The sequence below is a fragment of the Scomber scombrus genome, chromosome 19, assembly GCF_963691925.1.
Source record: "Scomber scombrus chromosome 19, fScoSco1.1, whole genome shotgun sequence".
Classification (NCBI taxonomy): domain Eukaryota; kingdom Metazoa; phylum Chordata; class Actinopteri; order Scombriformes; family Scombridae; genus Scomber; species Scomber scombrus.
This window is the reverse complement of record NC_084988.1, coordinates 3,965,040-3,974,549: the sequence shown is the minus strand read 5'-3', so window position 1 is coordinate 3,974,549 and position 9,510 is coordinate 3,965,040. Positions and strand designations below refer to the sequence as shown.

Below are 9,510 nucleotides of genomic sequence, written 5' to 3'. Positions count from 1 at the left end.
GAACGTTTGTATTTTTTCCCCAGGCCGAATAACTACATCTTCTCCATCATCACCCTGGAGAATGTCTACACTAGCATAGCAACGGGGCAAACCATTCAATATTTAGGGGCGTCAGATATTCATCTTAATCATACATTTAGGCAATCTTGACAAAAAAATATCCCTCTAATATTGTTATTGGCCACTAGTTTCTTAAGCTATAGTAATTTATTTCCTATATGTCAAATTAAACGCATAACAGAAATGAATGTATCCGAATTATCCAAACGATGTCCCCCATTTTACGCTGTGGTACTGTCTTGTTTGGGAGGTTTGACATCGGCAGCGCTGAGGGCGATGGTGCAATCCCTCAGTAATCTCAGTAATTTTTTCCTGCTTGTGAGGAAACCCCTGCACATAACCTACTGTAGCTATGTCTACATCCAGATTACAAGACATGTATGAGCTATCCAATGCTTATTCCATGATTTTTACATTATAGCTATTGCCCCTCCTTTTTCTTCATCATAAGTGAGAAATGAATTTAGCTCCAATCCTGTTGAAGCCAATGACCAGAATAACACATTTCCTTTTTTGTTTTTCATCACTGTGCATGTCCTCATGGACTTTGGCTCGCATTTGATCTTGCATGTCATGCACTGAATCTCTTATGAATAAGTAGCCTATGTGGAAGCCTATATATAAGTAAGGCAAAGAAGAAACAATTACAGGATGTGGGACTGATAGGCTTCATTGTGCAGTGGCCAAGAACTTCATAGATTCATGTAGGAAACGGAAACTGCACAAAGTCAACTGATTAGGGGTTTGTAAAATTCCTATAAATCACTTTATTTAAAATGTTTCCCACAAATACTACTTTTAATACTCTCTGGCATATTTAAAATGTAATTACACAGGGAACCAAAATCCTTTTTACGCAGTCACCTTATGGGGATTCACTTTATATTGGAGGACAAAGCTGGGCCCCATGAGGTAAATGATTCAAGTTTAGGGTAAAGACTTGACTCTTGCTTGAGGTCAGAATTAGGTTTAGGTTTTGGCCTGTGGTGACTAAGGCTAAAGTAAGTGCGCATTGGTGATTAATCTTAGTCAATGTACTGTCCTCCTGCTGTATAGCACAAATATTGTGTGTGTAGCTGTGTGTGTTTGTATGACCCACACAGTATGAGGAAGATGCATTAAACGAGTAGCATGTCCATTCCAGGTTATGTTGTGGAATGCACTTCCTTATCAACAAAACTGCGGGTGGCACGTGAAATGTTGAAATCAGGAAGCCTTTTCTTTCTTTACCCTCATCATGCTTGTTTCAGAGCCGGAGAATCCAGTTTCAGGTGTTGTCTTGAGCTGACAAGGATCTGAACACAGACTCGCCAGAGCACCTGCAAAAGCCATGTCACACAGTAAGTCTTTTCTATGTATAAAAATCTCAGTTTTCCCACATTTTGACATTATTAATCACTAAAAAAGTACTTGCAATACAATAATGATTTCATATGTATTGCTTGGTTTGTGCATTTAACTGATTACAAGTCATTGACAAGTTATTATTCTCTCGTTTGACAGACAGTGCAACTAACACGAAGCAGACGATGGTGGTGGTTTCCACAGCCGACCAATGGTCCTCTTTGAAATCTGTGCTGCAGGATAGTTGTGGGGATAAACGTCACCAGCTTGCCTTTAGTTCTCTGGGATCAAATCAAATCTGTGAGCTGACTGAGAATGGTCGCTTGGTCAGCTTGCATTATGTAGAATTAAAACAAGACATGACAGAAGAGGGAATCGGCCAGGCCTTGAATGGTTGCTTTAAGTCCTGCACAGATGGAATAATTACATTTCTGCTGTTGATCCAAGGTGGAGATTATTCAAAGAGGGAAAAGAAAATGATAGAGACACTGCAGGCACACTTTGGAGCTCAAGCTTTAAAATACTTGGTCATTCTCTCTCTGGAAAATGGAAAGATTGTTCAAATGCTGGACGACACACTCCTCGAGTTGATAACCGTGTGCGATGGAAGATACTGCAGACTCACATCATCAACCGCAGGTGACAAACTAAGTGCTCTACTCGAGATGGTCGACAATACGCTGACTGAAAACGGTGTGACTGGCTACACTGAAACCATGCTGGCTGAAGCTGAGAGAAAGAGCACAGAAGACTCGGCCATGAAGATGCTGAAACAGAAGGTGCAAGAGGCCGAAGATAAGGAGCAGGCCTTCAGTGAGCTGGTCCACCAACATGAGGAGAGAAGAGCCAAAGAGATGGAGGAGCTGAAGGTGAAGCATGCTGAGGAAAGACAGAAGGACGCAGCTGAGAAATTGAAATATGAAACAAAAAGAGAGAGTCTGAATGAGGCTGTGTCAAGTCACAAAACCATGTTGCAGCACCAGGACAGCGTGGGTAAGATTGTAAATGTTTTGGGTTGCTCCTATACTTTTAAGTCATAAATGATAAAGATTAAGGAAAAAGGAGATCCTGTTTTTCCTGTACTCCACACATTTACATCTGCTCATATATATATAGTACAACACAGTGGTTTCTAGATCAGGACCGTTAGATTTTTCTAGATCAAGTTTTAGAAAAAGATCCTTGAGTTTTTTTGGAAAAGTTTTTGAGAGAAGAAATTCGGATGCAGCAGCTTCTCCCACTAGGTGGCGATACAGTTACACAATGACATCACTGGTCACATACAGTACAGTGTGCATAATCTGATGTTTGGTTTGTGGTCATAAAATATTCATGCTGTAACCCACAACAGGGCAAATCACCAATGGTTTAATTAAGAGTAATAAATACAGTACAAATGCTTCTTAGACACACACAGCTTTGCAAGTCAGTGGGTGATCATATTTTCTTCCTTCTGTTTAAATATTTCATGTTTTTATTTTTTACTTAAATTGCTCTCTAACAGCCAGAATCATTTCTTTTTTCTTTTTTCTTTTTTTGTGTGGCTTTTAGACGATGGAACAAAGAAGATATCAGTGGTCCTGTTGGGTCTGTCTGGCAGCGGGAAATCTTCTGCTCTAAACTTCATTCTAGAGAGAGCAGGTAATCAATACCCAATTAATGTGTCCAGCCATGAACTCCCTCAGCCAACTGTTGCTTGTGAGAGAAAAAAGGTGCTTGCAGAAGGGAGGCGGTTCATCCTGGTGGACACACCTGAGCTGTGGGATGAAGACTGGGTGGAGAACCTGGAGCTGGTGAAGGACTGCCTTGCTCTGTCCCTTCCAGGACCCCACGTCTTCCTGGTGGTGCTCCAGGTGGGGCGCTTCACCCAGGGCGAGAGTGAGATGTTGTGGTACCTGCAGAAGATCTTCGGACGAGAGTTTGCAGAGCACGCTATCGTCCTCTTCATTCACATTGACGACAACCAACACAGGTCTCAGAGGATCCATGACTATGTGGCGGGAGCCCATGCTAGCCTGCAGGACCTGGTCCGGAAGTGTGGGAGCCGTTATTATGAGCTGAGTGTTGCAAACTCCCTAAATGCCCTAAGCTATTCTCAGGTGAAAGACCTGCTCTCAGGAATCATCAAACTGGCTGCATCACATGGAGGACACTCCTACTCAGTGAGATTTACTGCACAGGAGCTGCAAGAGAAGAAGAAAGTGATTCAAGAGGGGGGGCTGGAACAAAACTGCTTGCTTAGAAATAACTGATTTCTTTATACTCATACCGGTTGCATTTATTGTGTTTTACTGTCTTTTGCAAATCTAATCAAACAGGCCTGTGATACAACATTCCTTCAATAAATATTATTTCTTTGAAGCCGCTCCGAAAGTTTGATATTGTTGAGATTGTGTTAGAGAAGTGTTGATTCAGCTGTTTGGAAAGAGCTTTAACTGCATGGATTTTGTATTGGATTGAATAACACTGCAAATGTATTGCTTTTAGATGCTGTCTTAACACTTTACTTGAAGTCCCCCTATTCAGCACTTTTGAGCAGTATATCAACATCTAATAGATTAACACAGTGTAAATGAAGCTGTAAGTTCAAGACATTTTAAATGTTTATTACTTTACAGAATTGGTCAGACATATATTATTACAACTTTTACTTCTTGTTATCATCATTCATTATCTGTTTATATGCCAACATCTGGTTATAAAAACTTATATCTACTTACAACTAAAGTAGTGTAAATGTATTAAATCCTGCTGATAAATGCTAAATAGGGGAACGTAGAGATTTAAAGATTTAGCATTTTACAAAATCTCAAATCCTTGCAATTAAATTAAACAATTTTCTATACATATATTAGATGATATAAAGAATGTATATATTCATTAAATGCAAATCACATTCTATTATTTAAAAATTAAGCTTTAAGGACTTTCCAAATTAAAGAGAACAGCAGGTCACAGCAGAAATCATTCATAACTATGTTTATCTTAACGGAGCAGAGAGGGAGGCAAAGAAAAAGTACAGCTGCAGATTTTATTTACTTTTGGACTTTCCCCATTTGGTGCGAGGACTTATCTGATAAATTTACGAGCTTTGTTTGTTGTAATCTGTCACTCTTATATTATTTCTCCTCGGGCTGTGAATCACTATACTTCACTGTCTTGTTATGTAACATATAAATCATGAATTTTGTTATTTGTAGATAATCTTTGCTTTATATCACTGCTCATCTTTGAATTCATTACAGTCTTTCTATCTCTTTTGCTTATGCTAAATCTGACACTCATTGTGGAAATATACTAAACAAATCAAGACAGACATACCATCAGGATGTGACAATGACTTTTTTTTATTGATTGTTTTATAAAGTGAATGAATTATACAAGAAGCCCATGTCTCCAAAGCCAAACACTAGCTATAAATGTGTTGTCCCATCATAGCATAACTGTAAGATCTCCAACATATAAAGTCCTGTATCCTTGAAGTATGAGTGACTCAGCTGCAGCTATTTGGCAGGGCTGTTTTGAAAGCTTAATGCTTGGATACTACAGCTTCCATCCTCCTGTATTTAGGTGCTCTGGTTTTCTGCAGCGTCCGGCACGCCTACGATACCAACAATCCACGGAGTGTAGTGTGAGATAATGGTATAAACCCCAGGCTTTTTAAGTTGGCCACACTTCTTCCCTCCATTGGAGGTGATGCCCACTGCAACGCCTTTGTAAATCAGAGGACCCCCGGAGTCACCCTGAAAGAGAATAAGAAGACATGCAGAATAGGCTTAGCTGGGAAATGACAGTATTTAAACTTGAAAGTGACAAATGCAATGGTGACTCCAGCTGTCAACAAGTGACGTCTGAAAGTGAAAGGTAACTCAGGCTATTGAAAAGAACTTTACACATCCATCAGATATCAGGTAACAATGCAAAAAATGTAAGAGTCAAAGAGTGAGGCTGTATTTAACATCAGAGTGCTAACAGGCTCACATGACAATGCTTTCACACTGATGTTTAGCATTGTTTTCATGTTCATCGCCTTAAGTTATTAAAATGAGCATGCTAACATTAACTAATTAACACAAAGAACAGTTGAGGCTCGTTGAATGTCATTAGTTCTGAAGGATTAAAACAAAATGTTGAACAAATTAAAAGTATGAACTGGGTGCTGGATGAAAAGATGCAATAATGATTATAGTTCATCTGGGACATGAATGTTCCAGATGTTCAAGAATCCACTGAATTGCTATTGAGAGATTTCACTCAAAGTAACAAATGTCATCCTCATAGTGGAAATGTCAGGAGATTAACAAAGCAGGATGAATCACCTGGGAACCACGGATATCTGCACCGGATTTCATAACACTCCATCAGAGAGTTGTTAACACAATCCAGTATGGATCAGACCAACATTGACATCCACAGAATCCTGGTAGTACATGCCCATACAGACTCATTCCTATACTGTATATAATAGCATTTGAATAAATTGGTTTTTCCATAAGTCTTTGAAGAAAAACCCATTTATATACTTTTTGGAGACTGCAAACACAACTGAGTTTGTACCACTTCTGATACAGACAGTTCAAGATTACTTTGCACATGCAAAATTGTTGTCTATCCCATTTGTTGACAGCTGAACAACTTCAACATTTACATTTACTAAAAGAGAAAGAGCTACAACTTACATCACAACTGTCTTCATTCCTCACATCACAATCGCCGTCGCATACTTTGTGTGCACATATCATGTTAGTGGTGAACTTCCTTCCAAAGTAATCACTGCGTCTGCATCGATTTGAGCTGACCACCTCTATGACCACCTCTTTGAGCTTGTCAGGTCTGGACCCCAGGTTGTTGTAAGATCCCCAACCGGCTGTTTCGACCTCTTCATCGGTGCTGGGGTTTATGCCGCCCACTCGCAGGTATTCCACAGCACGGATAGCTTCAGAGCTGTTAAATGGACGATCCAACTGCAGAAATCACAAAGAAAATAGTTCCAGAAGTGACTGTTTCATTTCATTTTTCCAAAAAACATACTGTGCCATTGATAAATTACACAAAATACATTCTTACTTTAATTAAAGCAATGTCGTTGTCGTAATTTGACGGGTTAAAATCTGCATGATTGTGAAGTTCCAAAATGTGAAAGGCTTGCTTCGTTTCCTCAGCTTCACTCAGAGAATGGAGACCCAACACTACTCTCCTCCCATCTGATCTGTGAGAAGAGCATTACCATATCACATTATTGAATAATCCTCAAAATGCCATTCCATAATAACACAACAGTCCTTTTCTATACAATAAATATTAATTAGGATCACAGGTGGGCATAAACTTTCTACATATCCTATAAAATGATTGGAGTTAATCAAAACAGAAGAAAATGTGTGTTGTTGTCTGGAGTGAAATATACAAGATTTTTTTTATTTTTTTATTTTCTTTTTCCATTGTTACAAACTATTTTCATCAATTTTTTGGAAAACGTAGCCCTCACCCTGTTGGCATACAGTGAACTGCAGTCATCACCCACTGATCAGCAATCACAAACCCTCCACACTCATGAATCCATGTCTCCCCTTCTGGTTTCTGGATGGAGGCCATGTAGGGCCGAGAGTGTGGAACTGCCTCTCTGCCACCAATTATGCCCTCACCTGAAACATCAAAACACACAACCGGAGAGAAAAGGTTCAAAATGCAGAGAGCTATTTCAACATTTCTGACAACACACAATGAGTATGCATGCCAGGAAGGAACAAAGCAATAATGGAGTATTTTAGCATTTTAAAACCAATAAGTGCTAAACCAAATCAGCTAAGTGTTAAAAAAAATGCAATTATAAGCATTTAATAAGATAGAAGCTACAAAATAGAAATCTAGGCCGATAGATAGTAGATACAATGGATAAAATATTAGAAACAAACAAACTTACTCTGTGAAATGAGGGCAAAAACAACGACAGCAGCAGCCACAAGCGCTTCTCTCTCTGACACCATGATGTTAGTTTAACTTGAGCAAAGCCAGCAGCTCTGGTGTTTTAAAGGCTTCCACTTGAAAGAGAAGAGTCATAAATTAAGTAGATATGGTGCAAGACACAAGTGAGTGGGGGGTTGACAATCCTCCTGTCCTTCTTCCTGGAATGAAAAACAGGAAACTGTATATTATGTAATTTGAAATATTTTATTTCCTGTTGTATTTTTTCACTTAAAAATTGTCTAATGTCGAGATATTTCTTAGTATGTCTTTTACACCAGATGAACAAATACCATACATTAAACTCAGCTATCCAATCTTCCTTTGTATTTTTCACATCACTCACCCCTGGGCAGAGTTTAGATCAGAAGCATACAGATGCAATCATGTATTTACATAAAAACAGATGTTGGAAAGCATCTATGGACATATGTATTGATCTTGACACATACAGAGAGCTTACATTTATTGTGCACTTTAATGACATTTCAAGTTGCATAATACTAAGTTTTGGATGAACCTCTCGTGCCCTCATGCACTTAACAAAACACTCACATGAGGAGGAGGAGGAGGCGGAGGACACTATCTTCTTCTTTTCTTCCCGTAACTGCAGCAGGAAAACATAAACCACAGCCAATCTGGAGCAGAGAAAACTATAAACCATAACATATTTTGCAATTACAGGAGATAAACTACTTCTAGTGCAACAAACAGTACATACAGTACATGCACACAATCTTGTAAACAATGTAAAATATTCATGTAAATGAGACAAAATACTGACACAGATTATTCAGGATATAGAATAACTTTGAAAGTCTTTAGTGTGAGTACTAAAAAACAGGCTGAAACAGATTGACATTATTCTAACTGCTGAAATATATTGCAAGAATACATTAAAATAAGCACAGTAAAATGCACATCTTTAAGAAAGCAGGATAAGACAGACGTAAGTGTTAAATCCACATGCAAATCATCAATAATGCAGATTCAAATCAAACATCTGAGTGATTTGTAGAAAAACTTATTGGAAGTTGTGTAAAAGAAAGTATGAACATTTTATTTTCAAAATCTTAGTCCTCAGTCCACAGTGTGCATGAATGTGCTGCCTTACATGGCTCACAATCAAAAATGTGATTCTGACTGTGACTTGAACAAATTGGGGTTAAAATGTCAGTCTGTCTAGTCTCATCCACTGTGAATGTATCTGACCAGTGCGGAGGAACCTGAGCAGAGGTGATATAAGGGAATTCTTCACTGTCTTATCTTCAACACTGTGTGACAAAGAGAAGAAAGCCAGACACGAACAGAACCACATGACAGACAACCCCCTCTCACCCCATCCAGACTTCATTAGAAAGGTGAAAAAAGATTGATAATATATTACACTAGGGCCACAGAGCATCCAGAGAGGGAACCTCATCTTTCCCTATGAAGCACCAAAGGACACAGATTCAGATTAGAGTCATTTCAACCATGATGCCGGCACGAAATTTGGCCAATTTTGCGATAATATGGAAGTATTCTCTGTGTGAGAGATGATCCATCTCATAAAGCTCTAAACTCAGGCGGTGAAGCAGGAAAAAAAAAATCACTTTTTTTGCATTATAGTCCAACCAAGAAACCAAGAAACTTCCATTTGACATTTTAAACAATTAGACTACCTTCTGCACCACACCATTTATTTATATGCATTTACTATTAGAGCATTTAAATAATATTAATTCACATTGCTCAGGAATATGGATGGGAAGTGTCTTCAGTAGGCTCATTGATGACAATTAAAAAGATTAGGGTATTTGTAATTGTGCATGATTTCAATTCGTTTTTTTTGTGTTTTCTTTGTTTTTGTTTAATCTAGATTTTTTTATATTGTTGCATTTTGGGTTTTGTTTGTTTGTTGTTTGCATTAATACCACATTCATCCATCGTCTACCTGTGTTTTCTAATTGTTTTTTGGACACTTGTGTCTCTTAAACTCCTTTTTTCAGTCCCACTTTATCATGTTCTTTCTCAGTGTTCCTCTGAGCGATGCGACCACATTATCTACATCTTCAGCACTAATGAACAAATACAGCCAGAGAGAGAAAAATGATCAGACTAATGCAGGAATCTGCAGAAAAATCACCTCGTTATGTGAAA

The 9,510-nt window shown here is 38.5% G+C and overlaps 1 protein-coding gene across 1 annotated transcript; it reads right to left on the bottom strand.

Moving 5' to 3' along the window:
- Positions 1-4,733: 4,733 nt before the first annotated feature.
- cfd (complement factor D (adipsin)) lies at positions 4,734-7,463 on the bottom strand. The gene is made up of 5 exons (XM_062440359.1): positions 7,328-7,463; positions 6,893-7,049; positions 6,472-6,613; positions 6,084-6,368; positions 4,734-5,147 (listed from the first exon to the last, which is right to left on the bottom strand). Exons 1-5 carry the CDS (start codon positions 7,389-7,391, stop codon positions 4,971-4,973), a joined length of 825 nt encoding a protein of 274 aa, XP_062296343.1. The 5' UTR covers positions 7,392-7,463; the 3' UTR covers positions 4,734-4,970.
- Positions 7,464-9,510: the final 2,047 nt, after the last annotated feature.

What these genes read in the sequence shown, in the direction of transcription:
- cfd (XM_062440359.1), bottom strand. Translation starts at nt 7,391, where the DNA reads ATGGTGTCAGAGAGAGAAGCGCTTGTGGCTGCTGCTGTCGTTGTTTTT. An exon ending in TTTTGCCCTCATTTCACAGA is followed by an intron (nt 7,050 to 7,327) that starts GTAAGTTTGTTT and finishes TTGATGTTTCAG; the next exon opens with GTGAGGGCATAATTGGTGGC. An exon ending in GTTCACTGTATGCCAACAGG is followed by an intron (nt 6,614 to 6,892) that starts GTGAGGGCTACG and finishes CTCTTCTCACAG; the next exon opens with ATCAGATGGGAGGAGAGTAG.